We start from the raw sequence: 24,568 nt of genomic DNA, 5'->3' as shown, positions 1-24,568 counted from the left end.
AAAATATGGCACCTCCAACTAGACCTGACCAAAATGCTTTGATGAGGGGAAAAAGGGCGTGTGAAAGAAATGCTGACACTACTGACTGCAGACCAGTCTCACTCACCACTTCACTTTGCAGGTCTGTGTGTTCCATTCCACAATGTGTTTGTCTTCTGAACAACTATATAAACAACCATTGTCCTGGTGCCACCGTACACAGTTTATTCTATTGTCGTGACCACCATCCTACAAGAGAAACAAAGGTTTAATTGTTAATGGGCAAATGAAGTGCGCCTTGGCTAACGAGTTTTTGTGCAATCAGCACACAGAACAGGCCACTTTTGGGGAGCTAAATCAGGTTATGGAAAACATGAAAAGGGTTATTCACTCAAACAGAGAGACGAGACTATACTGCAGTTTTAAGCTAGTCTCACAAACATACATCTACATGCTAGAAATATAAGTGGTTACACCTTTAAAATTCTTTAAGTAATGAAAGGTTTAGTGAGAGAATTCAAGCTGGCTCTAGCACTTTAAAGTCACAGATAAAGAAAACCATCCCCCTCCTCATCACATCAACATAAATACAGCCCAAACAGCCTTCTGAATAAACTATGTATCTTGCTTGCCTGCTTCCCTGACCACACAGATATCTCTCAGATGGACACCTCAGAGCCTGCCTGTCCAAACAAGCTGCTAAATAAGTGCCATTTCCTTGTACTGAGCACTTCAGAAGGAGCCATCACCAGACCAGACCCGACCCGACCCAAGGACTCAGCAAGAAACATCAGCCACCTCTCTTGTCCATCAAGTGATCAAAACGGCTGCAAGCTCACAGGCCTAGAAAACAACTGGATGGGCATAACTAAACACTCTATTGAATATCTCATTATATAGAGTCTAGACCAAACAAGGAAGAAAATGGGGACTGTCACAATGTAATCTTTAAAGGCAGCTAAATCTGATACCCTACACAAGGAGTTTTTTGATCAGGGGCAGAGAAGAAAGAGAAAAGGCAGGAGAAGGAAAACCAGAGGCACTAGCAGAAGGGTTTCCAGCTCTGAGATTTTAGAGAAGGTTGGGGTTGTGACACTCTATACCTTAGGAGAGCGTCCTGTAACCCCCATATTCATTTTTATATAATTGTGATCTTACATATAAAGCATGTATTGTAAGGTATCAGGGGAAAGGTTATGATCAGTTGAAAGTAATTTCTCTATCCATATATCATTAATGCATATGAAATTATGAGAATTGTATTGTATGGTTGTCACTGAAACCTGGTTGCTTCAGTGACAACCATACAACACAATTCTCATAACTTCATATGTAAGAGAATGAAAGTTGGGAAATCAGCCAGATATTAGCTCCCCAGAGACAACAGCAAGGAAAGTAGCCAACACCCGGGCAGGAGTCAATCAACCTATCAACAACCATTGTCCAGCAAGGGAGCTACAATGCAATGACTCACCTGCATGAGGCCACACCAGGGGAATTGCTCAGACCCTTGCCTGGAGACTCAGGCTCATAGGACTCAGGGTATAAAACAGACCCAGGCCCAGCATGTGGCACCTTTCTCCTTCACCCAACCATGCTGCAAGCAACAAGGACACTCTGAAGACTCCAACTGAGGGGACTTGCCCAGATTTCAAGGGTGAAATCTGTGTACTATGAACTGCAATATCCAGTGGGGGTGAGAAAAACTACTTAGTCTAGTTGTTGCTCAGTCTAATAGGGGTGAGAGTTTATACCGTGTGCTTATATTTTATTTCTTTTGGTAACTAAATCTAATTTTTTGCCTATGACTTAAAATCAATCTTTTAGAGTCAATAAATCTGTTTTACTGTTTATCTTTACCAATGAGTTTGTATAAAATGTGTGGCAAATCTGCTCAGGTTTTGCAAACGCACATTCCATTGATGAAGTAGTGAACCGATTAATAAATTTGCACTGCTCATCTTGAGCAGTGCACGACAGTATATTCCTGAGATGCAGTGCTGGGAGCTGAGGGAATTTGGCTCTGGTGCCTTTCTCTGTGTGATTCGTGAGTGGCTCTGAGAGCATTCATGCAATACAGCTGGGTGTGGGGCTCCACATGCTGTTGTGCTGAACAATAACAGCAACCGGAGGTGTTTGCTGCTGGTCCCTAGCAAGGCACTGTGAGAGGCAGCCCAGGCTGGAGAGAGTTCAGGGGGCACAGTGGTCCCACAGTCCCAGGCTGCACCCCAGAGATCCCATCACAGGGCTCATTAGTCAGGATTATTCAATGACTTGACATCATGTGTCCCAAACATGGGAGTTTATCAGTGTGGGGAAAAAATGCACTGGATTATACTTAATCTGAGACCTCGTATTAGAACTCAAGTGGCTACCAAAGGAGCAGCAACAGCATCTTACTAAGACTATTCTAACCAGAATGAGGGGATGAAACACATGCCTAGAAAAGTTATTGGATCTTCTTCCAAAAGATTAAAGCAGTTTTGTAAGAGCATCGCTAACCCACTTGTAGTCATAATTTGAGTTTCTTGTAAATTTACTGAATTTTACTATTTAATTCAGCACCAGCCTGCTCAGACAGCCAAGAGGAAAATGTCTTCACTGCAAGTCAGCAGTGAGCGAAACCAAGTAAGTATCATCACAGCAAGGCATTATGCTTAAATATGGGCAGAGAAAATTTTTAATTTGATATATTTCAAAACCAAAAATAACTTTTCAGTTATGAAAGAGTGAGGAATGTCCTTGCAATTCTAAATATCTTTTTTTAATAATGACACCCCAAATACAAGCCACTATTCTGTTACTAACAAAAGAAAAATGGTGAACATTTCTGTGGACCCATCAAAAACATGAACTTTGTGGATAAAATAAAGACGTGCCACCAGCAAAGTTTCAGCATTCACCTTATCAATTTTAAGCTAATGTTGTTAAACCAGTACCCAACTTAACAAGGCACACAGATGCTTTCCCATATGTAATACATACACACAGTGCACCAATGCCACAGGACTAATAGTCTAGAACCAGGACGAGGAAATCAGTCTTGTATGTCTATTCCAAAATATTATCACTGATATCAACCATTATATTCCTTTCTTTTGTTACAAATCAAGGCTAAATGAAAAGGAAGAGAAGAGGTGATGTTAATAAGAAGGAAAAATGACAGCAGGATGGAACCATCACCTGATGGGTTTGGGAAAACCATATGCTGAGAATATAAGGACTCACATAAGACTTTATATGGAAAGCTAAGTCTGTGATTCACACTTTTATACAAAAGCCAACATGCCAGTACAAGTAGCATCTCCATGCTAGCCAAAGCAATTTTTTTTAAATTCTCTGACACAGAATATTGTCTAATTGTTGAAGATGCAATACACCCAAGACGAATTTCATGGTGTCTAAATCCTTACTATTCTCTTGAGTTAAAAGGAACTCAAGAATTACAAATGTACATGTAATCGTATGATGTTGCGCTAGCCTAGAAAAAGTAATTCTTCAGCCTATACATACTAGCAACACTAGAAAGAGTGTCATTCTGACATTCTTGTGGATACTACATGTCCATTCATATGTGTAACTACATAACCATGCAGAATTTAAAACTTTGTTAAATTAGCTTAGCCCACCCCTTTGAGCAACAGATATGACTTTACAAATACGCAGAAAGATTGATGTGATGCTTACTAGTTTGCTCTGTAATTCTCCTTTAACTGTGCTGTATAATAAAATACTGCCAACCGCTGTACCAATAGCCAACAGGTCAAACTGTTCACCTCCTTCTGCAGCTTCAGATTTCCGTTTTTTCCTCTGAGGACCCTCCTGAAAAGAGATTGGGAGCAGGGTTAAAAAAAAGGTAACAAGTTAGTCTGGTCAGCTTCCCCAAATAAGGGTTCCGTAACCCTAGAGTTCAAACACAATTGGGAACAAATGTGTGTAAATTCTAGTGTAGACAGGACACGATCATGTTTTAATATGTCAACTAAAAGGATTACAAATCTTAGTGTAGACAAACCCAAAAGATAGTGTGCTGCTCCATGAAGAAAACCCCAAGGTCATTTTCTAGTCTTTGCTTTATTCCCAGGGCCAGGCTGAAAGGTAGAACACGGAGTATGCTTCATCCCCAAAGGGGGAAGATCAAAACCATAACAGAATTTAGCACTTCTATAGTACTTTTCATTTTTCAAAGCACTTTACAAACATTAAATAAATCTTCAACTCTCCTGAGAGGAAAGTGCTATTCCCACTTTACAGATGGGGAAAATTAGGACAACACAGTGATTTGCCCAAGGCCACAAAGGAACACACTATCCGAACAGGCATTATATCTTATAGTTCCTGGCTCCCACGCTCAGACCATTTTTTAATCCCTTGCCCTCTCAGTTTGAGGGCCACTGACAGACAATCTCTACACAGAGTTTCAGCCTGTCCTCTTTGGCCAGAAGTGTGGTGGGATGGCCAGGTTAGGTAAATGAAATCAGTTTTTCAGGATGCCAAACCATAAAGAACAGAGGAGGAAAAGCCGCCGCCACCACCACCACACTTCTGCTCACAAGGGTTTAATGTCAGACTGTGTTCATACTCACCTCTTTAAGGGCTTCAAAAGAACAAAGCAGCCCCAACCGCAAGCAAAAGGAAAACATTTTTCTGCCGAGTTTGTTGTACCTTATGTAGACGCTGGGTCATCTCAGATTTCATTTTTAAAAACTTTCTACCCACAGACACAAAATGATGTTTCCTCTACAGAACAGGGTATCTGCACTAATGCACTGCCAGGAAGCCCAAAAAGGACTCCTTGTGGGCTTAAAACAAGAGCAGCCAACTCTGTGACAGCCTTGCTGCTCCACCTACATAGGTGTGTATCTTACATTACAATAGGCGACATGCAGCATGTAATTAGTTTGTGCCCAAGCCCGAATATATGAGAGCTGCAGGGCATCTGGAAGCTTACACATTTAAGTTTTGAATTTTAAACAATGCAACCAAAAAAAAAAAAAGAGAGAGACAGACAGACTTTGGATCCTTGAAGATACAGTACTTTAAAAACTTTTGATGCAGGGCTAACTGTAGGATATTTGGCAAGCAAAAATAGAATAATTTTAGCTGAAGTTAACTCTATGCCAGTTTAATAAAAATCAGAGTAACTGACATTTGAATAAAAAATATCTAACTCCATTCCAAAAGCTTTCAAATAAAGCCAAACCTAAGTAGAAAGCTGAGGTCTTTGCTTGTCAGGAACATACTTTCAGGCTTCATTTTCAGAGACAAAGGAAGAGTTTTAAAAAAATGCATCAAAAACATGAGTGCAGCAAAAACTATAACACACATCCCGAAGCACGTTCATACCTGGAACTAAACATTTCAAACTAGGTCTAATGCATGTTAATCTAGGTTTAAAGTCATGATCAATACTAGGTCTGAACATTAAACCAACTAATTAAACTTGTTTGGAGGTAGTCACATTAAAGCTGTGTTTAAACACAGTTCTTTGGTCAGTGAAGATCAGGCCTATGTTCACACTGGATGCCCAGATAGTACCAGAAGACCCTAAACATTATCTGCATTTACTAATACTCTTTCATACTAAAGATGAACTGCAAAGGAAAAATGAAACCAGTTAAACACAGATGGGTGCTGAAAACCCCTTCCCCTTGAAATAGCAAGCAACCAGCCATCAGCACAGAAGCACCTACTAATCTATCCTCCCTCCCATCACCTCTCTCCCCCTCCCCCACCATTCCAGACCACATTACAAATACAAGCAAGTCTTACCGAAGTCCATCCAACTCATAGCATTTCTGATGTCACAGAATGAGCAAGCCAGGTAGTAGCAAAGATTCTCCAAAGGGAACTTGTTTTTAAGTTACCTTATATCTTTGCTGAAATGTTCCCCAAAGCCTGGCTAATGAGGGCATTTGGGTATGGCGACTTTGGAATAAAAGGTGCTAAACAAACATGAGAATTAGATATTAATCTAGAAAGTGCCTCGTTCACACCCTTCCAAAAAAAAATCCATAGAACTAAAATACAAACCAGTCTTAGGTCCTGGTCCTGCAATGATCACCACATGGCAATATCTCCTATTAACTTCACTGCAACCCAACACGGAGCTCACTGCAGAATCAGGGCCTTAAGATACCAGACAACATCTAGGCTTTCACGTGCAAGACACAGAACTTGATCCTGCCATGTACGAGTGCCTTACTATTTTTTCAGATGCTAGGGATTGAAGAAATATTTAGAATTAATTTATGATTTTGACTGAGGAATTAGTATTTTAAGTAAAGCAGTTATGGTAAAATAATTTGATTTTTTTTCTTTTAAGAGGGCATGCTTTTCCCTAATATCCTCACACGAAAAGTAGATTTTTATAAGGGTCTGTTTCAGGAAGACTTTCTACTGACCAGCACTTTAAGAAAATAGTGTCACCATAACAAAAGCTAAAATACCTCCCACACTACAAGCACATATACAGAGATTAGGGAGATGTGTGCTCCAAGCAGCTATCACAGAGCTAGGAATTCCCAGGATTAGAGTTCAAGATCCCACCAATTTCTATAACTCATCCCCATACTGGCCAAAAAACGTGTGGACATCATTGAAGTGGCAAGAGTCCAGAACATACTCTGCCTTTGTGTAAGTGGAACCTGGCCAAACACCACCTAGAGGCATCTACTGGCATATGATTGTTCTTAAAGCATATGACACATGAGCAGAAAACAGCAAGCTTTCCAGTGCAAAAGGAAACAAAACTTACGTTACAAGCATCCTTTAGTTGGTTCACCTATCAGAGCTTTAAGCTTTTTTTTTTCCCCTGCTCATTCAATCTGAGCACAAACCAACAAGTTGCAAAGCTACACAGAATAAATACTGCAAGATATGAAAAGTTAACAATTCCACAAGAGAACATGCTGAAATCTAAGTAATGCTCAGAGTTTAACATGTTAAGAGATAATTAGCACTAAGATGTGACCCAGTGTTCGACAAAGTTCCTCACACAAGATAAAAAGCCCTGTCTACACCTAGATTTTAAAAACATGTTAGCCCTCTTCTGAAGAACCATTTTCAAACACAGATCTTGGTAGAAAGCTGCTTAAGAAGCTCATGTACACATTGTATCATGCCAGGACACCATGTTATAACAATGTTTGAAAGCTATATTACAGGTTATAACATACTTTGGGTCCATCCACACAGGCAAAACCAAATCTATGCTATGAAATGGTGTCCCAACATACAATACACTAAGTGAGAGAGCCCCGCAGTTTCTTCAGTCAGCACAGATACCAAATTACAAATATGGTTTTCAAAAGTGTGTTATAATTGAGCAAATAAAAGTACAGGACAATAAGTTAGGAGATCTGAACTACTTCTCTCTGCCACAGAAATCCTGTGTCCCTGGGCAATTCACAATCTCTCCGATTTCCCAATCAGTAATATGGGATAATACTCAGGAGCACTCTCAGAATAAATTAAACAAGTATGTAAAGCACTTTGAAATCCTTGTACAGATGTTATAGAAGTACACACTATAATATTGTTAAGCCCTGTCTACACTACTAGCCAGGGGAAAACTGCACTTTCTGAACAAGAACAAATCCTTAAAAAAAATGGCTGAGATGGTGCCTTCAAATCTCAGTATAGACAGGCCCTAACTGAGCTAGTGCCTTGTTGTTTGAATTCTGATCACACCTTTGGTTTGGTAATGAACTGTAAAAAGCAGACAAATGCTCTGAAATTCAACACTGGAATTTCCAAGTTCCAGAATGATTGCTCTGAGTGAAATCACTGAATGTTACTCATACCTATTTAAAGCATTCCTGAATTCTGGAAAAATTTCCCTCCACAAACGACTTGCAAAGAGCAAAAATGGTGAGGCAAATATTATCCAAAAAGGAAAGACTGAATTCTACATAAATTAATAGTGTATGAATTCCTAATGCCATACTCTTTCCTTAAGAGTATCTTACCAATAGAGCTGATATGAAGGACAGCATGTTGCAAATATGATTCATTCTTTGATCAAGCATACTTACAGCTATTACACATACACACAGTTCAATTAATTTACTTGGCTAATACAAACCTATTTCAGAAGAACTACCTGTCAGCCAAATCATTCTGTCACAGCCACAGGTGAGAATGGCTTACCCAAGTGCTTCCCTCCACCCCCAATTATCTGGATCCCCAGATATTTTTGATTACACAAGCATTTTGGATAAATGGGTCTGTACTAGGTATATGTCAAAAGTGTCCCACAGATACAATAAATCACTGTTTCTGAGTTCTTTTCCTAGCTTCGGACACTGGGTGACCTTGGGCAAGACACATACTCCCTTCATCAGTTTCCCCAACCTGTAAAAGTAGAAAATGCTTACCTACATCACAAAGGGGCTGGAACTCTTAGTGCAATAATGACAGGTTTCAGAGTAGCAGCCCTGTTAGTCTGTTCACAAAAAGAAAAGGAGTACTTGTGGCACCTTAGAGACTAACCAATTTATTTGAGCATAAGCTTTCCGATGAAGTGAGCTGTAGCTCACAAAAGCTTATGCTCAAATAAATTGATTACTCTCTAAGGTGCCATAAGTTCTCCTTTTCTTTTAGTGCAATAACACCTCTAAAGTGCTTATTGGCTCCCTAATGAAAGACACCACAGGTGTTATTGTGGCATATATAAAGTACCCACAGGCACAGATAAAGCACCATACACGTAGTGACTGTAAACTCTATGTTACTACTGCTCCAGAGGAGACACACCACCAGCTTGGGCCACCCAAGGACTACCTCACCACTAGGTGCACACACGATGGGAGGTAAGATTCCCCCATCCCATGCTCTCCCCACCCGCAAGCCTAGGACTAGGCTCATCAGTAATTCCTCCCTTCCCCCACGGGCTTGCCCACACTAGCCCCCCTCGCTGGAGCGGCTCCCCTGGGAGGGGACCCTGTCGGCCCCACCACCCCTAGCCTCGGCCCGAGCGGGGGTGGGTGCCCCACGTGCGCTGCCGGGGGCCCGTCTGCCGTCGCGCTGCCCGGCAGGGTGCTGCGGGCAGGAGGCGGGAGGCCTGCAGGAAATGGGGGGGGGGGGGCTGTGACCGCATCCCCGTCACACGGGGGCTGTTCCCGGCTGTAGGGGGAGCTCCTCCTCCCCCCCGCACTCGTGGCCTGCTGGCTGCTCTCCGCGGGGAAGCCACATGGTGCCGGGGCGGCGCAGGCCCGGCCCCGCACGGGGCGAGCGGGCCACGCGGTGCGGGCCGCGGCCCCCCCGGCCCGGCCCGGCCCCGCCCCGCCCCGCCCCGCCCCACGTTCCCTCCCGCCCCGGTACCTTGCTCGGGGGCTGGCGGCCCCCCGGCGGGGCCCAGGCCAGGCAGGTGCAGGCGGCGCTGAGGTGGGCGGAGGGCACGTACTCGTGCTGCAGGCGGCTGCTCGGCGTGTCCCACACCCGCAGGCGCCCGTCGGGGCCGCACAGCGCCAGGGAGCGGCGGCCGCGCGGGGAGAAGGCGCAGGGGGCCCGCGGGGCGTCCCCGCCACACGCTGCTCCGGCCGCCGCCATGGCGCTCTCGGCCCGGCCTCTGCTGCAGGCCAGCGGCGCCGCGGCCACGTGTTTCCGCCCCGCGCAGGCGCACTGCCGGGGACAGGCTCCCCCTGCGCCGCTCCTCCCCTCCGCTGCACGGCCCGCGGTGGGGTGGGGGGGGCTGAGTGCAGGAGGAGAGGGAGTGTGGGGGCGGTGAGCGTGGCAGGAGAGGGGTCTAGGGAGGGGCTGAGAGGGAGTGTGGGGGGGGGAGGCTGAGTGTGGCAGGAGAGGGGGTGTGATGTGTGTTCAAATAGTATTTTGAGGCTGGTGGGGGGAGGGTTATGAGAGTATCAAGGGTGAAAGATGGTGTCCTGGGGGCTGAATATATGACAGCTTGGGGAGATACTTTCTGTGTGCTGGGTTTTTTTTGGGGGGGGTGTCAAGAGATCTATGACAAGCTTTTTTTAAAAAAAGGTTTTTTAAGGCTTCTAATTTTGCAGGCCTGTCAAATGTAGGATATAATGTGACTGTACCAAGCGATGCCTGGGACATCATTGTTGCATATTAATTTTATTAAGAGTCATCTCGTTAGATACTGGGAAAGAGTAAATACTGCAGAAACATCCGCTTTCTCTCTGCCAGAACTGATCAAAGGATTCATAGATTCCAAGGCCAGAAGGTATCCGTGTGATCATCTAGTGCAGGGATCGGCAACCTTTGGCATGCGGCCCGCCAGAGAAAGCCCCTGCCGGGCCAGGCCGGTTTGTTTGGCCGATCGTGGCTCCCACTGGCATCCCAGGCCAATGGGGGCTGTGGGAAGGGCTGCCAGCACATCCCTTGACCCACGCCGCTTCCCGCAGCCCCCATCGGCCTGGAGCGGTGAACCGCAGCCAGTGGGACCTGTGATTAACCAAAACTGCAGATGCTGCAGGTAAACAAACGGGCCGGCCTGGCAGCACACTAGGGGCTTTTCCTGGTGGGCCACATGCCAAAGGTTGCCGATCCCTGATCTAGTGCGACTTCTTGTGTAACACAGGCCATAGAAAGTCTCCAAAGTAATTCTTAGAGCGGAGCTTTTAGAAAAACATCCAATCTTGAGCCAAGTATTAAATATTTGTTCCTAGACATATACATTCCCATTTAGTTAAATCAAAACACATATTGTTTTCTTGCACATAGCTTACCAAACAATCCAGTGACCTGTCCTCTTCGTTATTTAACACTCCCCCAACTTTTGTGTCATCACCAAACTTTCGGTGATGTTTTTATGTTTTCGTTCAGGTCATTAGTAAAAATGTTAAATAGCATAAGGCAAAGAACTGAGCCCTGTGGGAGCCCACTAGAAACACACTTGTCTATGATGGTTCCCTGTTTTTAATTACATTTTGAGACCAATCTGCCATTTTTTAATCCATTTAATGTGCGCCATGCTAATTTTATATTCTAGTTTTTTAATCAAAATGTCATGCAGTACCAAGTCAAATGCCTTACAGAAGTTGAGAGAGACAAAGTCTTTTATTTTGGATCAACTTATGTTGGTGGAAGGTACAAAGCTTTCGAGCTTCAGGTCTGGGGAAGGTACAGAAGTCTAAGTATATTACATCAACACCAAACTTGTAATCTTATCAAAAAAAGATACCAAGTTAGTTTGACAGGATCTGTTTTCCATAAACCCATGTAGATTGGCATTAATTATATTACTCTCCTGCATTAATTGAGTTCTGTATTAGCTGCTCCATTATCCTGTGGGAGTGATAGGAAATAGAAAATACAGCCTGGATATCAGAAAAAAAATCTTGGGCAGTGGGGTCTATTAAAATGCAACGTAGTTTCCCATGGGTAGTGGTGGAAGTCCCAGTGGTTAAGATATTTTAAGCAAGAATGGAAAAAGCACTAGAAAGTGTAATCTAGAGATCAATCCTTTACTTACAGGGAGGCAGACTAGATAATTTGAGTGATTTTTCTTCTGTAATTTCTATAATTAGCTTATTTCCCCTGATTATTAGGGCAGTGCATTGCAAATTGTTGTATCAGGCCAGGTCTACATATAAACAGGAGTGTGAAAAGGTGTGATTCCTGACCAACATAGCTGTGCTGGCAGAAGCCTCCTAATGTAGACACAGTTATAACTATAAAACTATGCTTTTGCTAGTCTAGTTTATTTCACCTGGTGTTGTTTTGGAGGGGCTGGGGGGAATGCGTAGTGGTGGTGCTGGAATAAACTATGCTTGCAAAAGTACAATGCTGCTGATTCAAGCTGCAAACACACTAGGAGCACTTCGCTAGTACAGTTAAGCTTTCCAAATGTAAACCTGATTAATTTTCATTTATGATTATCATAATTCAGTACACTGTAAACAATAATTTTTTAAAAGTACATTTCAGATGCATCACCAGATTTTCAGGATGCATATTAAATATATACATAGTCCTTTCTATACTGTACCCATTACGTATCTTCTATATTCCCCTTGTGGCACATACAGTCAGAAGAAGCATAAGAGAAATACTTCCTTGCAAATGTAAATTTTTTCATACCCTCTCATTTAATAATTCCTGTCTACTTCCTTTAACTTGGGGAAAATTAATATGATGAAAAAAAATGAAAATATTGCTAATGACTAATGTGTCTCTATCATAAATAGTTTTCCACAGAAGAGGGGAGCAGGAAAAGCCCAGAAACCTGTTCTGAATGTAAACATATTTATAGTTTGTAAGTATAAATGTATAATGACTTATGTTCAGCATTAAAACCATGCATATCTCACAGCCAGAAGATCTTTAAGAGCTATTAACATGATTATCTATTTGATTTACAGCAATGGAAATATGGTAGTCACTTTACAGAAACATGAGAAAGGACAACCAGTAACATTTTCAAAAGTGCCTTTAAAAACAGGACTTGGGCTCATAAGTCACATAGTTGCTTTTGAAAATTTTACTCAAGGTCTGTGTCCCATAGGGATGATGGCAAGGGATGAGAAAGTACATAATAGTTTACAGTAACAGTATAAGAATTCACTCTGGGCCTGTGTATATCTTATGATTCTGATGCAAATAATGAAGCTTTGAATTTTTTTCCTCAGTGAAGTAACTGACTTCTAAACAACACAGCAGAAATTAATTTTACCGAAGGATTTAGAGGATGGGAGGAGGATGGAGGATGGATTGTTAAACGAGTTTCTCTTAGTTTTAGGTTTTCAGCTATTGTTTTTTGAAATAGACACATGCCATCAGTGGATTCCCATTGTCTTCCCTCTTTTAGGCTCTAGTCCTGCAGTGAGCTCCCTGTGGTCCCATGGTCCATCCACACTGAACTCATTGCAGATGGGGGCCTTATAATTCATTCTGAAAAATAAAGACAATGTTCCAGCATAAACAAAAACCTTAAATCTTCAGAAAACGTAGTCAATCCCTGACCTCCGGCCTAGTGATTTTGCAGTTGTTCCTTCTTCACCATTATGCATTGTAAATGAAAACAAGCTTCTAGACAAAGTTATATTCAAATTTACAACATATTGTAATTTTCTTTTGATTGTATGTTTTTGAAAAACATTAAATTGCAGCAGCATATCTGCCTTACCTATGTTTTGCACCAAACTGTTTTGCTAAAATAAACTTAAATTACAGTATAATTCGTTTAAATCAAAATGTTATGTTTCATGTTTTTGTCTGGCTGAACAAGAAGCCAGATTTTAATTATATTCGTTCAAATTAGTTGTTACTTCCAAGGTATGTTTTTTGTTTTCTTGTTTTGAGGGGGAGGGGTGTGTGGCAGCAACTATAAGAGGGTAAAATAAATAATAATCTTAGCATTCATATAGCAATTTTTTTTAATCAAAATACTTTAACTGGATTTTGATTAATGTTTGTAATCTTCAGGACAGATTTGAGAGTCAGTTATTCCCCCTTTTTATAGATGGGAATGTTTATGGGATTGTATTTCAAATCCTTCCAAATCTCGTTTACTTAAGAACATAAGAACAGACATACTGGGTCAGACCAAAGGTCCATCTAGCCCAGTGTCCTATCTTCAGACAAAAAGAAAAGGAGTACTTGTGGCACCTTAGAGACTAACACATTTATTTGAGCATAAGCTTTCGTGAGCTACAGCTCACTTCATCGGATGCTCATCCAGCTGTAGCTCACGAAAGCTTATGCTCAAATAAATGTGTTAGTCTCTAAGGTGCCACAAGTACTCCTTTTCTTTTTGCGGATACAGACTAACACAGCTACTACTCTGAAACCTGAGTCTTCAGACAGTGGCCAATGCCAAGTGCCCCAGAGGGAATGAACAGAACAGGTAATCCTCAGGTGATCCGCTCCTTGTCGCCCACTTGTTCCTACTTGGAAGGAACCATCTCTGCAGTCTGTATTCATTTTAAAGCAGTTTTAAAATCTTTCCCCTACATGGTTAAAGGTTTTCATGGGTCATTTTCAAAAGCTCACGCTGTTAGGGTGAGGGGGTCCAAGGAACACAGGGCTGTCTGTGAACAGAGCAGCAGCTGCTGCACCCCAATCCGATCGGCGCTGCCTGGGCCATGTGGGCAAACACGTGGATCCGGACGGTCGCAGGCTTAATACAGACGTGAGTCGCTCTGTTGACTCTCGTGGTTCCTGCAGGGGGAAGGCAAAGGCGAGTCCGCCTGCGCGTGAGCCCAGCCCCAGGCGGCCAGCCAGCAGGACGGCCTCTCCCGGCCGCGGCAGCTTTGTGTGCCGCGCCCCTGGCGCCGTGCGGACGGGTGGAGGGCGCAGCCATGCTGCAGTGTGCCAGGCGGCGGCTGAGCCTGCAAGTGCTGGGAAGGGAGAGTCGGGCGCGGCAGCCCGCGCGTGCGGGGCCGGAAAAGACCGCGCTGGTGCCGCAGGGCGGGAGGAGGCGGGCGCTGCTGGGCAGGGGAGGGTTTGTGCCTTGCAGGTGTGTGGCTAGCGATCGCGCCGGGGCAGGGGGTGCGCCGCCCCTGCCTGCAGCCCATCGCCCCCGGGCGGTCAGAGCGCTGTGTTCCGGCTCGCCCCGGCAGGGAGATGGGGCCGAGCCGGAAGAGCAGGTCGCTGCCGCCGCGTCGCGTGTCGCGGACTCCCCCCCGGCGGCTGCCTCGCCGGCGGACCCGGGTCAGGTGCTGAGGAGCCGGAGGAGGCGAGCTTGGGAAAGGGCCCTGTCTCCCCTGGAAAGAGTGAGCCGACTGCTGCCGGAGGAGTTGCTCTCGGAAGAGATCCGGGACATACGGCGCGCAGAGCAGGGGGAATCGAGGCAGGAGGACGGCAGTGAAAACAGCGACTCTCACCCGCTCCAGCGGCCGGCTGCCAGTAGGGCTGCCCCAGCACAGCCGCAGAGGCATGAAGACAGTACGCCTGTTGACACCCATAACACGGCGGCGAAAGATGGGACTTTCCAAGTCGGGGACTTGATCTTAGCAGAGTTTCGCAGAAAAACCTACATGGAGTTTAAACATATGCGTAACCTGACAGCTGTCGGGAAATTGAATAGCAATTGGGGGGCTATTAGCCACCAGGAGATCATAGGCAAGTTACCGGGCCAAATGTTTAGGACTTCTAGTGGGTTTCAGTTCCTGATAAGGAGACCAGCCTTAGAAGATTTTGTGCTGTTGATGAAGAGAGGACCTACTATTTCATATCCAAAGGTAAGTCACGGTTGCGTGGGTTGTCAGTTATTGCAATGGATGTTTCCACAACTGAACAATTTTAACTTAAAAACCGGTTTAAACAGCAGCCGGTGGTGATTATTGGTTTTAAAAAGGCAGGACCGCCCTCGGTTCACCCAGCTACAAGATGGGTGCTCGAGCCATTGGGTTAAGGTGATGAAGGGTCCGATGAGCCATGGGTTTAGGGAACTTTGATTAGGTGTACAGTTCCAGTCTCCAGGCTCTGGAGATGCTTTGGATGTCTGTTAAGCAGCCCTTCACATATAAAAGTGAGGGTAGTCCTAATTGAAAACCTTGTTAGAGATGCAGTCTCTAAGGGAGAGTCTTCTGATGTTAATTTGCATATACAAGCATTTTCAGTTTAGGGGAACAGCAATACAATTTAGACAGCTTCCTTACTACTAAAAAGTCAGTGTTTTACAGTGGGATATTTTAGCTTTCACAATCATAATTTGCCACTTGTGTTTTAATATATTAAAGAGTCCTGTCATTCCTGTATTAGTGAATTACTTCTTCCTATTAATATTTGCTCTGTTGATCTGAATAGCTGCAGGAGCTTCAGGTGGCTTATGCGATTGCATAGTGATTTTCAGAGACACCACATACTCACACCTCCTATTGATTTCAATGGAACCTAAGAGTACTCGGCACCACTGAAAATCAGGCCATCCATTTAAGCAGTATTCTAACTTATTAATGTTTGAATATACAGTATAGAAAGTATTGGGTTTTTTTACTTCTCTTTTAACCCTTAGGATATTAATGCAATGCTGATGATGATGGATATCAACCAAGGAGACACTGTGGTGGAAACTGGTACTGGGTCTGGTGGTATGAGCTTGTTTCTATCAAGAGCAGGTAATTTAGATTTAGCAAATTTAGGAGTTTATTTGAGAAGGAACACAGATAATACTAGTATAACAAGTGTTACTTTTCCATTAATAAAAAAAACTTGAAGTCACTCTCTATATCCACTTTCAGGATTTGCTGTGACTTTTCAGATTTATATATACTGTTTACCTAGGGTGAAATTTAGCACTGTGCAGAGGGCCAGCACATAGCCTATAAGCCATTTAAGCTGCATTTTGATGTCATGAGGTGTACAGGCCTTGTGCTGATGCTTATATGGGGCTGAATTTCACTCCATATTTTTATCATTGCTTCATTGGTATCCTTGTATTGCCTTTCTAGCCTCTTTCTTGCTATTCGTGGGTTACTCTTTCCTCACTCCTCTTTGATTGTGTGTAGGTAAGTAGACGGCATCGCTGAAGTCGTGATCATAGGGGAGGAGCAGCTCTGCTATTAAGGTTAAGGCTTGCTTAGGCCACGTCTACACTGCAGTGGTACAGCTATTGCACTGCAGCCATAGTGCTGTAGCGTAGATGCTTTCTGCATTGATGAGAAGGGGTTTTTCCATTGATGTAGTTAATCTAACTCTTCGAGAGGCACTAGCTAGGTCCATGGAAGAATTCCTCCATCAACCTAGCTGCATCGACAGTGGGGGTTAGGTTGACCGAACTAGGTCACGCAGGGCAGGACCATGAAGCCAAAATGGCAGTGGTGGGGCCAGGATGATATGGGAGGAACTAGTTGCCACATTGCGAATGGCATCAGAGCCAGCACAAGAGTCCCAGCCAGAACAGATCATTTATTTTCTGGGATAGGCTTGATGAATTCTCCTGCATTAGAAATGATAAACCGAGTCTGCGCCAGGCACTGAGAACAGGCATGCATGGCACAGAAACTCACTGAGATCAGGGTGAGGCATAGTCAGTGCATGGCATGGTACACAATGCTGAGACTGTACTGGGGAGCTGAGAACAGGAATGCTTGGTGCTTACAATGCTGAGGCCAGGGCAAGGAGCTGAGAACCAGCAAGCTTGACATAGGCCCACAGGAGCTGACAGATAAGGAGAGCAGGATAAGAACAAGCTTTGAGAGGAATGGACCAATAAACACCTATTGTTTCAGGCTGTATCATCTCCACCATGGGGTGTTCTCATTCAGCTGAGAACATTTCTTGAATGGGCTACTTCACAACTCCATGAGCTTTCTGTAGGAAGAGGGAAAGGTAGAACCTCTTCCCTATACACTGGACCCAGATGTAAGGTACAGATTCTGGACCTCCACTCTCCTCCCACTTCTGTCTGCATTCCTCACAACCTTCTGTCCTCCCTTTGGCCTCAAAATTTACCAGGGGCAATGTAGTTTTTTTTTTCTACAATTTCAATGAATAAGGGATCATCTTCAAAGTGGTCTTTGCTCTTTGGGAACTCAGACATGCTGACAGAACAGAACCATAAGGGGGGGAAGGTTGGGCACCTTCCCGTCCAGTGACATATCTGGTAACGGCCAGAGAGTGGAACCATCGATGCTTTCCGCCCTTCCTGCCCCCTTCACTACAAATATCCCCATATTCCTCCCAAATTCTTCTCTATGGCTGCTCCACCAGGCTGGGAGAAGGAGCTCCTTCACTTGAGGAAGGAACCTAGAACTCCCCACCTCCCCTGTTCTGCTTCCAGTAGTAGAAAATGGGCTCCCCAGGTTCCCCTTCCCCCACAATTGCTGCTGCTCCTATGGAAAAGGGGATGTCAGAGTTGTGCAGAGGAGTGGGGAGAGAAGGGGATCCAAGTTGTGCAATGTCGGCACAAGGCTTAAGTAGTCCATAGACACCTTGTGTTGACCTTCTGCACAGAGGTGAATTTCAGCAAGAGAGCCATGCTTCTGTTACTGTGAATGTAAAACCAACCCTGACTTAGACACACCTTCATTTCCAGTGCCTATGTTTATCTTTCCTGAACTCCTGCATCCGCTACAGAGCGAGTTAACTGAAGGACAGAGTGTCTGGGTGAGGCTGCTGTTTCACTCCTTGAGACTTGCACTCTGATGTGGGTTACAAGTGAAAATTAGTGCATTGGGTTTCATTGTAGTCTCTCTTTGGCCACTGCTTTAATCTTGCCCCAATGTTAGGCATAACTGAGGCTATGCCCTGCAGTTGCTGCGGGCATAAACTAAAAGGTTCCTAGTTCTCATTAATGTTCTCTTGTCTGAAGAGGGCTACATTAATGTGCATTAGAAACCTTTTAGTTTGTGCCTGCAGCATCTGCCCTGAAGAGATAAAGTGCATAACTTTATTGCAGCAGTGTAGACGAGCTCATACCATTGTTGGCAGCTTTAGCAGAGAGATCAGAGACCGAAAGGACCATAGATATTGAGTTCCTCTCTTTTCACTAGAGATGCTCTCTCCAGGTCAGGGTTGAGACAAATGGTTCTGCCAGCCTCTGCTGTACCTGTTCATAGAGTAGACAAATCTCGGCCTCCAAGATATTAATTTGGCACTTTTTACATGCACAGGATCTCTTAAATTTAAACCAAAATAAATTGTAGTTGATACTTTTATATAATTTGCTAGGGTGAGGAAAGGGAGACATTTTAGACTAACCCGTGCTGTTGTTTACTTTGATGTTTTTAACCTGTTAACTTGAATCAGGGAAAAAAAATAGTAAATTTAGTGTGTGTTTCATTTGCTTTAAGTTGGGCCTCGAGGACGTGTTATAAGTTATGAAATCAGAAAAGATCACCATGCAGTAGCTAAGAAGAATTACAGGCGCTGGCGTGATGCATGGGAAATAGGACATGCAGAAGAGTGGCCAGATAACGTGGATTTCATTAATAAAGATATTTTAACAGCTGCTGAGGATATGAAATCTATAACATTCGATGCAGTAAGTCTTTAGTAGAAAACTCCCTACCTTAAAGAGATTGGCATCTGATATTTTTTTTCTGATTAAATAAAAAGCAATTTTCTTATCCTCTCCATTGTGGGATTTCCCTCATCTAGCCTAAGCATAAAGAAACAGCCAAGCCTCCATTAGCGGGGATGGACAAATCCCATTGTCAGCAAGTGTCTTTGAAGGTCTGATGGTGCATCACGCTCAAAAGAAACACTGATCTGTCTATACATTTACTCCTTTCTGTCTTATAGGAGAAAGCACACTTTGTCAGTCTCCATTTGCAATAGTACAGTTGAGAGGGAAAATAGATTTTTCCACTGATGAACTAGGCACATGCTTTGTATGTATTAAGTTCAAGAAAAATTGGAGACTTATTTGTACTTTTAATGTGTTGTTTAAAAAATAACCCTTTTATATCATCTGTGCTCCTGAATAAAATGTTACTACAGTCTAAACTGAAATAATGAAGGGTATTGTCAATTCCTCTGTCTTAAGGCTGTAACTTTTAATATTTTCATGCAAAGTATTCATACAGTTTTGGTTTTTATATCCTTATTCTTTTAAATTGATGTGTTTTACAAGAATTGTTTGAATGCATATTGTTCCAACATAAACAGTGGGAAGCTAGTTAATGCAGTATTTTATTATATCAGTCTTATTGGCTCAACATAAATCTTTAGATTAAACAAATAAATGAAATTTTGTTGACAAGTTTATGTGCACAGATACAAAATGGCCAGCACCTAAAAATATAATCTCTGACTCAGAATCTTGGATATAACAGTTTTAGTCCACATACTCATTCTTTGTTTGCAGTTTAAATAGTTTCTTGAAGAGGGGTTTTCAGAGAGTTTGCTGAGATAGAAGTCTCATGAGTTAAACATCTGAATTTTAATATTTAATAGTATGATTATTTCATTGCAAAATATGGTTTGAATATTAACTTTTTTTAAAGCAGATATGCAAAAATCAATTACATGCAATCTGTTTCAGGCATTAGTTTTTTTTATTTTGCCAGCATGCTATAGTTTAACTGCTGGACGGTTTGACATTAACCCAAGACTACTGTATGTTGGTTAAATATGAATAGTTCATTTAGTAAAAACTACCAGATCTCATCAACACTTCATTTGGAATGCAGTAAAACTGAAAGGTCTAAGAGTTCAGGATTTTTTTTTATTTTTTTTAAACACATGGATTTTAGGCCTGCATAATCTGTTCAGAGGCTGGAATAAAATTAATTTTCAATGAACTAACTCATTGTTTTCTGCTTTTGTTGACTTGGAGAAACTGATTTATGTCTATTCAGTTTGGTTAATAATTATCTTATTCTTCTATAGGTAGCTTTGGATATGCTTAACCCTCAGATTGCTTTGCCTGTTGTGTATCCAAATCTTAAGCAGGGTGGTGTATGTGTTGTATATCTAGCCAAGTAAGTATTAAAACCTGGCATTTATAAATTTGTTTGATACAGACATCAGATAACTGTAGTTTTGTTAAGCATGTCTTTATGCAGAATAGATTTTAAATATAAAATGTTTATTTTTTGTAACAGTTTTCTATATTTGTTTTTCCTGTAATACTTTGAGATACACTCAGTACAAGCCCTGCAGTCTTTACCTTAGGCAAAATTCCCATCGGGGTCAGGGGGAGTTTTACCTGAATAATGTCTGCAGGACAATTGCCCATGTTCTTCAATGCAGTTGCTGGGTTATACTAAAGCTGATGGCTTTGTGTTCACCAAGAAGTGGAAGACCGCAGTGCACAGGTCCAGGACTAGCAGTTGTATAAAAGGATCTCAAAGAAAAATGTAACACTATCTCTCTTGCATTTCTCTGAAAGTATCACACAGGTTATTGATCTGTTGGAAGGAATACGGACCTGCAGTCTCTCCCTTTTATGTGAAAGGATCATTGAGGTGACTCACAAAGATTGGTTGGTACTCCCTGCTAAGCGGAAGGATGGCAGGTTAGCCCCAAGAGTGGAACCTCAACAAATTGTAGATGAGGAACCTCAACCAAAAGAAGGTGAAGAACTTCCTATTCAGGATCAAGCAGTAGTTGGAGAAAGTGATGATATTGGTAAGGAGCTACCCTGAATTAGATATGTATTGCACTAGGAGACTAATGTAAATTTCCCGCCCTTTGAAGAGAGATTCTCCCTCACCACATCTGTTTTGAACAAGACATAATTGAGAAGTCTGTCACCATTTCACATACCCATCCTCTCCCACTCCCAAATAATCTCCTTACATCACTTCAGATGTACAAATATCATCCACGTTTATGAGCCAAAGTTATCAGCTTGTGATGTATGCAAGCTCCATTGGTCCATCCCAGCATCTGCTGGTTTTCTAACACCTTTCCAGAAGCATTGCTGTTGCATGATGCAAAAGTATTAGCCCATGCTTAACAGACAGAGACTTGCTGTTGGTGTGGTTGGCTTGCAGTATAACTTCTTTCTGTAGTCTGAAAGCTGCAAATCTGGGTCTCTATGCATGAAATATAAACAGACACTTTTTTGTTACTTTTATCGTATAAACATGAGGGTTTTTTGAGAGCTAAAATCTAATCCTGTAAAATACCATTTTCTGTTTTTCAGACACTTCCTGATCTACTCACCCCTAGCTCTTTTACTACTTCCTATGAAAAGTACTAGGAGTAGTGAAGCTGAAAGTCTGGCTTGTGGAGAACAGGCTTAGCACCCAAGTCCTCTTCTCCTACAAATTTAATTTTTTCTGGCTACAATCAATATTTTTTGGGAAGCTCTTTCCTAAATTTTGATTGGCAGCTATATTAATGGTAAATATAAATTTAAACGAGATGGCCTTTTAATAAATCCAGTTGCAAATTAAATACATAAAAAATAAATTCTAATTGGCAGCTCAATCATGCTAGTCAGTGAAACTTTTTAAACTTGAATTCAGGAACTATTGTCTTAGGGTAGCTCCCATGTTCAGACTATTGCTGCTTTTTGATTATGGTGTGTTTTTAGGACTGTGTATAGCAGACATTAACCAAAACAGGATACTATTTCTGCAAGCTGCAGCTCTGGCAAATTCAGACAGTACAGCTCATTCTAGCTATAGATTTGTGAATATAGCAAAAGAGGTTGTCTGTACTGATGGATGGCTGCAGAGCAGCCTGATAGGAGTAGATTAACAAAAGAGAGAAAGGCAAGATATTAGGGAAATCAGTATTTAGACCTAAAACACTCTCATCTAATGTATGTAAATGTATTTATTTTTTACCTGTCAGGAAATAAATTATTTTTATTTTAATTCAGCAGAATCACTTTCTGATTATGTCGAACCATATGGTTCAGTGCCTTACATTGCTAGACCTTACCCTTGGCAAGCTGGTCATACAGGTAAGAAATGTTTGGGAAATGTTTTTATAATCTTAAGACTTGTTAAATAGTATTGTATTTTTCACAAACACTCGCTCTTTGTAAACTAGTATTTTATCATTGACATAATGAAATGATATAACTAATAGTAGTTATCTATTAAGTGCACACTGAGGTTGCTGTGGCAATAATATATATATATATGTTTTTTCCCCTCCAACTAGCATTTCTCATCAAGATGAGGAAATATAAAGTGGCATATCCAGACACTACTCCAGATGGCAGCTGCTAATTTGAGTTACTGTACTTTGCCAGAATAAAATTAAATGTTGTAAATGGCTGTTGAATTTTGTAGACTTGTGAATTTTTTTTAAATTACTACTTTGATTTATAGTGAATGTACATTTTTATATTCAATGTACAATCTAAAGAAGGGATGCTAATGAAATAGTGAACTATGGTACAGCTACGCAATACTGTTAGAAACAAACATTTTCTAATTGATCTTGCACTGAGTTTGGTATTCTGAGCTATGTCTAATAACTCTGGTCAAACATTTCACTCTTCATTTCCTGTAAACCAGTCCATGGATTTGTCTTGATTCATGCAGCTATTCGTTCTCCCTTTGGTGGATAGGCTGTTGCAATCTACCAGAAATTTAGGAAAAGAAAAGAAAGGAATTTGTTTACATAAGGTAAGAATACAATAGACCAAATTCTGCCCTCTGCTACATGTGCAATTCCTGTTTGCATTGTTATGTACCAATCAATACTGATAGCCTTTTTTCGGAGCAAAATGTTTGCACAGCTCTACATTGAGTCAATAGAAATGCAATTCATGGAATTTTGGCCCTATTATATATACTTATTTACTACAAGGCACTGTGTACACAAAGAAAAAGACCAGTTATTGACAAGATTTTCCTTGCTATACCTCTGTCAATCAGGGCTGAAGATGGATTGTTTGGCTGATAGTGGTCAGATCATTTTCAACATCATTACAGAAAGCATGTCTACTATTTGTTAGAGGGAGAAGTGGAGGGATGGTATTGTGGACAAAGCATAGGACAGAAGAGTCAGGAGTTCTAGTTTTAATCCCACCCCTGAAACGGACTTCTTATGTAGTTTTGGAAAAATCAGTGCCTGGGTTTCTCCCTATTTAAAATGGATATGCTAAAACTTCTCTACCCTATGGGGTATTGTGAGGTTGAAAGGAAAACCATCCACTGAGTCTGGACCACTTAAAATACATTAGAAATAGTTTCAAGTATTACCACCTTCCTCAGTTCTTCTGTCAGTTGTGGGTATATAAATAATGTCTTTTAAAACATTTTTCTCATTTGAAGCTGTGTGGAAAACCCACACAAGCAGAGCAAAAGGACTACTTGTTCCAGGGACACCATGAACCTGACTATATACAAAGTGCTATCAAATGCATGAAGTAAATAAACTAAATTTTTTCCTAATCTCTTTCAGATATAGTAATCTTAACTCTTATCTGTAACAGTAGTAAGTTTAAAAAAATTGGGACAAGTGTGATTATAGTCTCAGATTGAAGGCTCTTTGTAAGTGCAAAGTATTTTAATAGTGAGCTGAACCTGTGATATGTTCTACTGGACTCATCTGCCTAATTCCTTTTGTTATAAATATCACACAATTGAAAAATTTTCCAGGTTTAAAGAGCCCCTTAGAATTGGAGCAGTTTACGGACAATATCAAAACAGTAAGTATAAAACTCTGTAGGAGTCCTAATGCCAACATTTCAATTCCATTTGCACTAATGGAAAAATGGATATTAAAGAGAATTTATTATGTCTCCAATTTTTATTTAGATAAATTAATTCCACTCCTTCAAAGATATATGCATGTATTTAATGTTTCACACTATGAGTAGTGCCCAGTGGTTAAGTGCATGTGTAAATCTTGGTAGATTTGGGCCTTATACATTTTTATAAAATGAATCTACCAAAAGATAAGCATCTAAAGCATGATCCAGTCTTAATACTTAATTTAAAAATGAACAAATACCTACTTTATGTTGGAGACTTCTCAGATACAATAAAAGCTATCCAATATTTTGGGGTGGGAGGTGGGTTAGAAAACACACCACAATTGATTTCACAAGTGATCAAGTTCAGAATATATATATGATAAAGGGCTGCACTGTTTTGTTTTTTTTAAACCCTGAACTTGAGTTGCTCACAACAGTAATCTTAAAACTCAGATAAGCATAATTTATTCTTATTGTTGCTTCTAACAAACAGGAAATGTTAGAAAGGAATTTTCAGAATTAATTTGAGAAATTAATAGTGGACAGCTTCTTGCTCATCGTAGT

General features: G+C 41.8%; 2 protein-coding genes and 1 non-coding gene across 4 annotated transcripts in view; 1 reads left to right on the top strand and 2 right to left on the bottom strand.

The window, feature by feature from the left end:
* Positions 1-9,531, bottom strand: part of WDR43 (WD repeat domain 43) — a 34,469-nt gene extending 24,938 nt beyond the window's left edge. Inside the window, exons 1-3 of the mRNA XM_074949135.1 lie at positions 9,304-9,531; positions 3,667-3,801; positions 107-228 (exon numbers count right to left, since the gene is read on the bottom strand). Of these exons, the coding sequence (XP_074805236.1) occupies positions 107-228; positions 3,667-3,801; positions 9,304-9,531 (485 nt within the window). The remainder of the gene's footprint in view (positions 1-106; positions 229-3,666; positions 3,802-9,303) is intronic.
* LOC141985623 (small nucleolar RNA SNORD53/SNORD92) lies at positions 2,549-2,626 on the bottom strand. Its single transcript, XR_012638980.1, has one exon. It is a non-coding gene; the product is annotated as a small nucleolar RNA SNORD53/SNORD92 (small nucleolar RNA).
* A 4,514-nt stretch (positions 9,532-14,045) lies between the features above and the next one.
* Positions 14,046-22,584, top strand: TRMT61B (tRNA methyltransferase 61B). 2 transcript variants are annotated; one of them, XM_074947090.1, is made up of 7 exons: positions 14,046-15,131; positions 15,908-16,010; positions 18,687-18,877; positions 20,227-20,318; positions 20,729-20,967; positions 22,175-22,255; positions 22,459-22,584. In XM_074947090.1, exons 1-7 carry the CDS (start codon positions 14,250-14,252, stop codon positions 22,524-22,526), a joined length of 1,656 nt encoding a protein of 551 aa, XP_074803191.1. In that variant the 5' UTR covers positions 14,046-14,249; the 3' UTR covers positions 22,527-22,584. The 2 variants fall into 2 exon arrangements, with proteins under 2 accessions (XP_074803191.1, XP_074803190.1); XM_074947089.1 differs by having other exon boundaries at positions 14,047-15,131; positions 22,172-22,255; positions 22,459-22,583.
* Positions 22,585-24,568: the final 1,984 nt, after the last annotated feature.

This window comes from Natator depressus, chromosome 3, assembly GCF_965152275.1.
Source record: "Natator depressus isolate rNatDep1 chromosome 3, rNatDep2.hap1, whole genome shotgun sequence".
NCBI classification, from domain to species: domain Eukaryota; kingdom Metazoa; phylum Chordata; order Testudines; family Cheloniidae; genus Natator; species Natator depressus.
The sequence above is the reverse complement of the archived record's forward strand: the minus strand, read 5'-3'. Positions and strand labels throughout refer to the sequence as shown.

Excerpts from the sequence above, each read along its gene's own strand:
- TRMT61B (XM_074947089.1), top strand. The coding sequence starts at position 14,250 with ATGCTGCAGTGTGCCAGGCGGCGGCTGAGCCTGCAAGTGCTGGGAAGG. Across the intron at positions 15,132-15,907 it reads CTACTATTTCATATCCAAAG|GATATTAATGCAATGCTGAT; the intron begins GTAAGTCACGGT and ends TTTAACCCTTAG. Across the intron at positions 20,968-22,171 it reads TGGAGAAAGTGATGATATTG|CAGAATCACTTTCTGATTAT; the intron begins GTAAGGAGCTAC and ends ATTTTAATTCAG.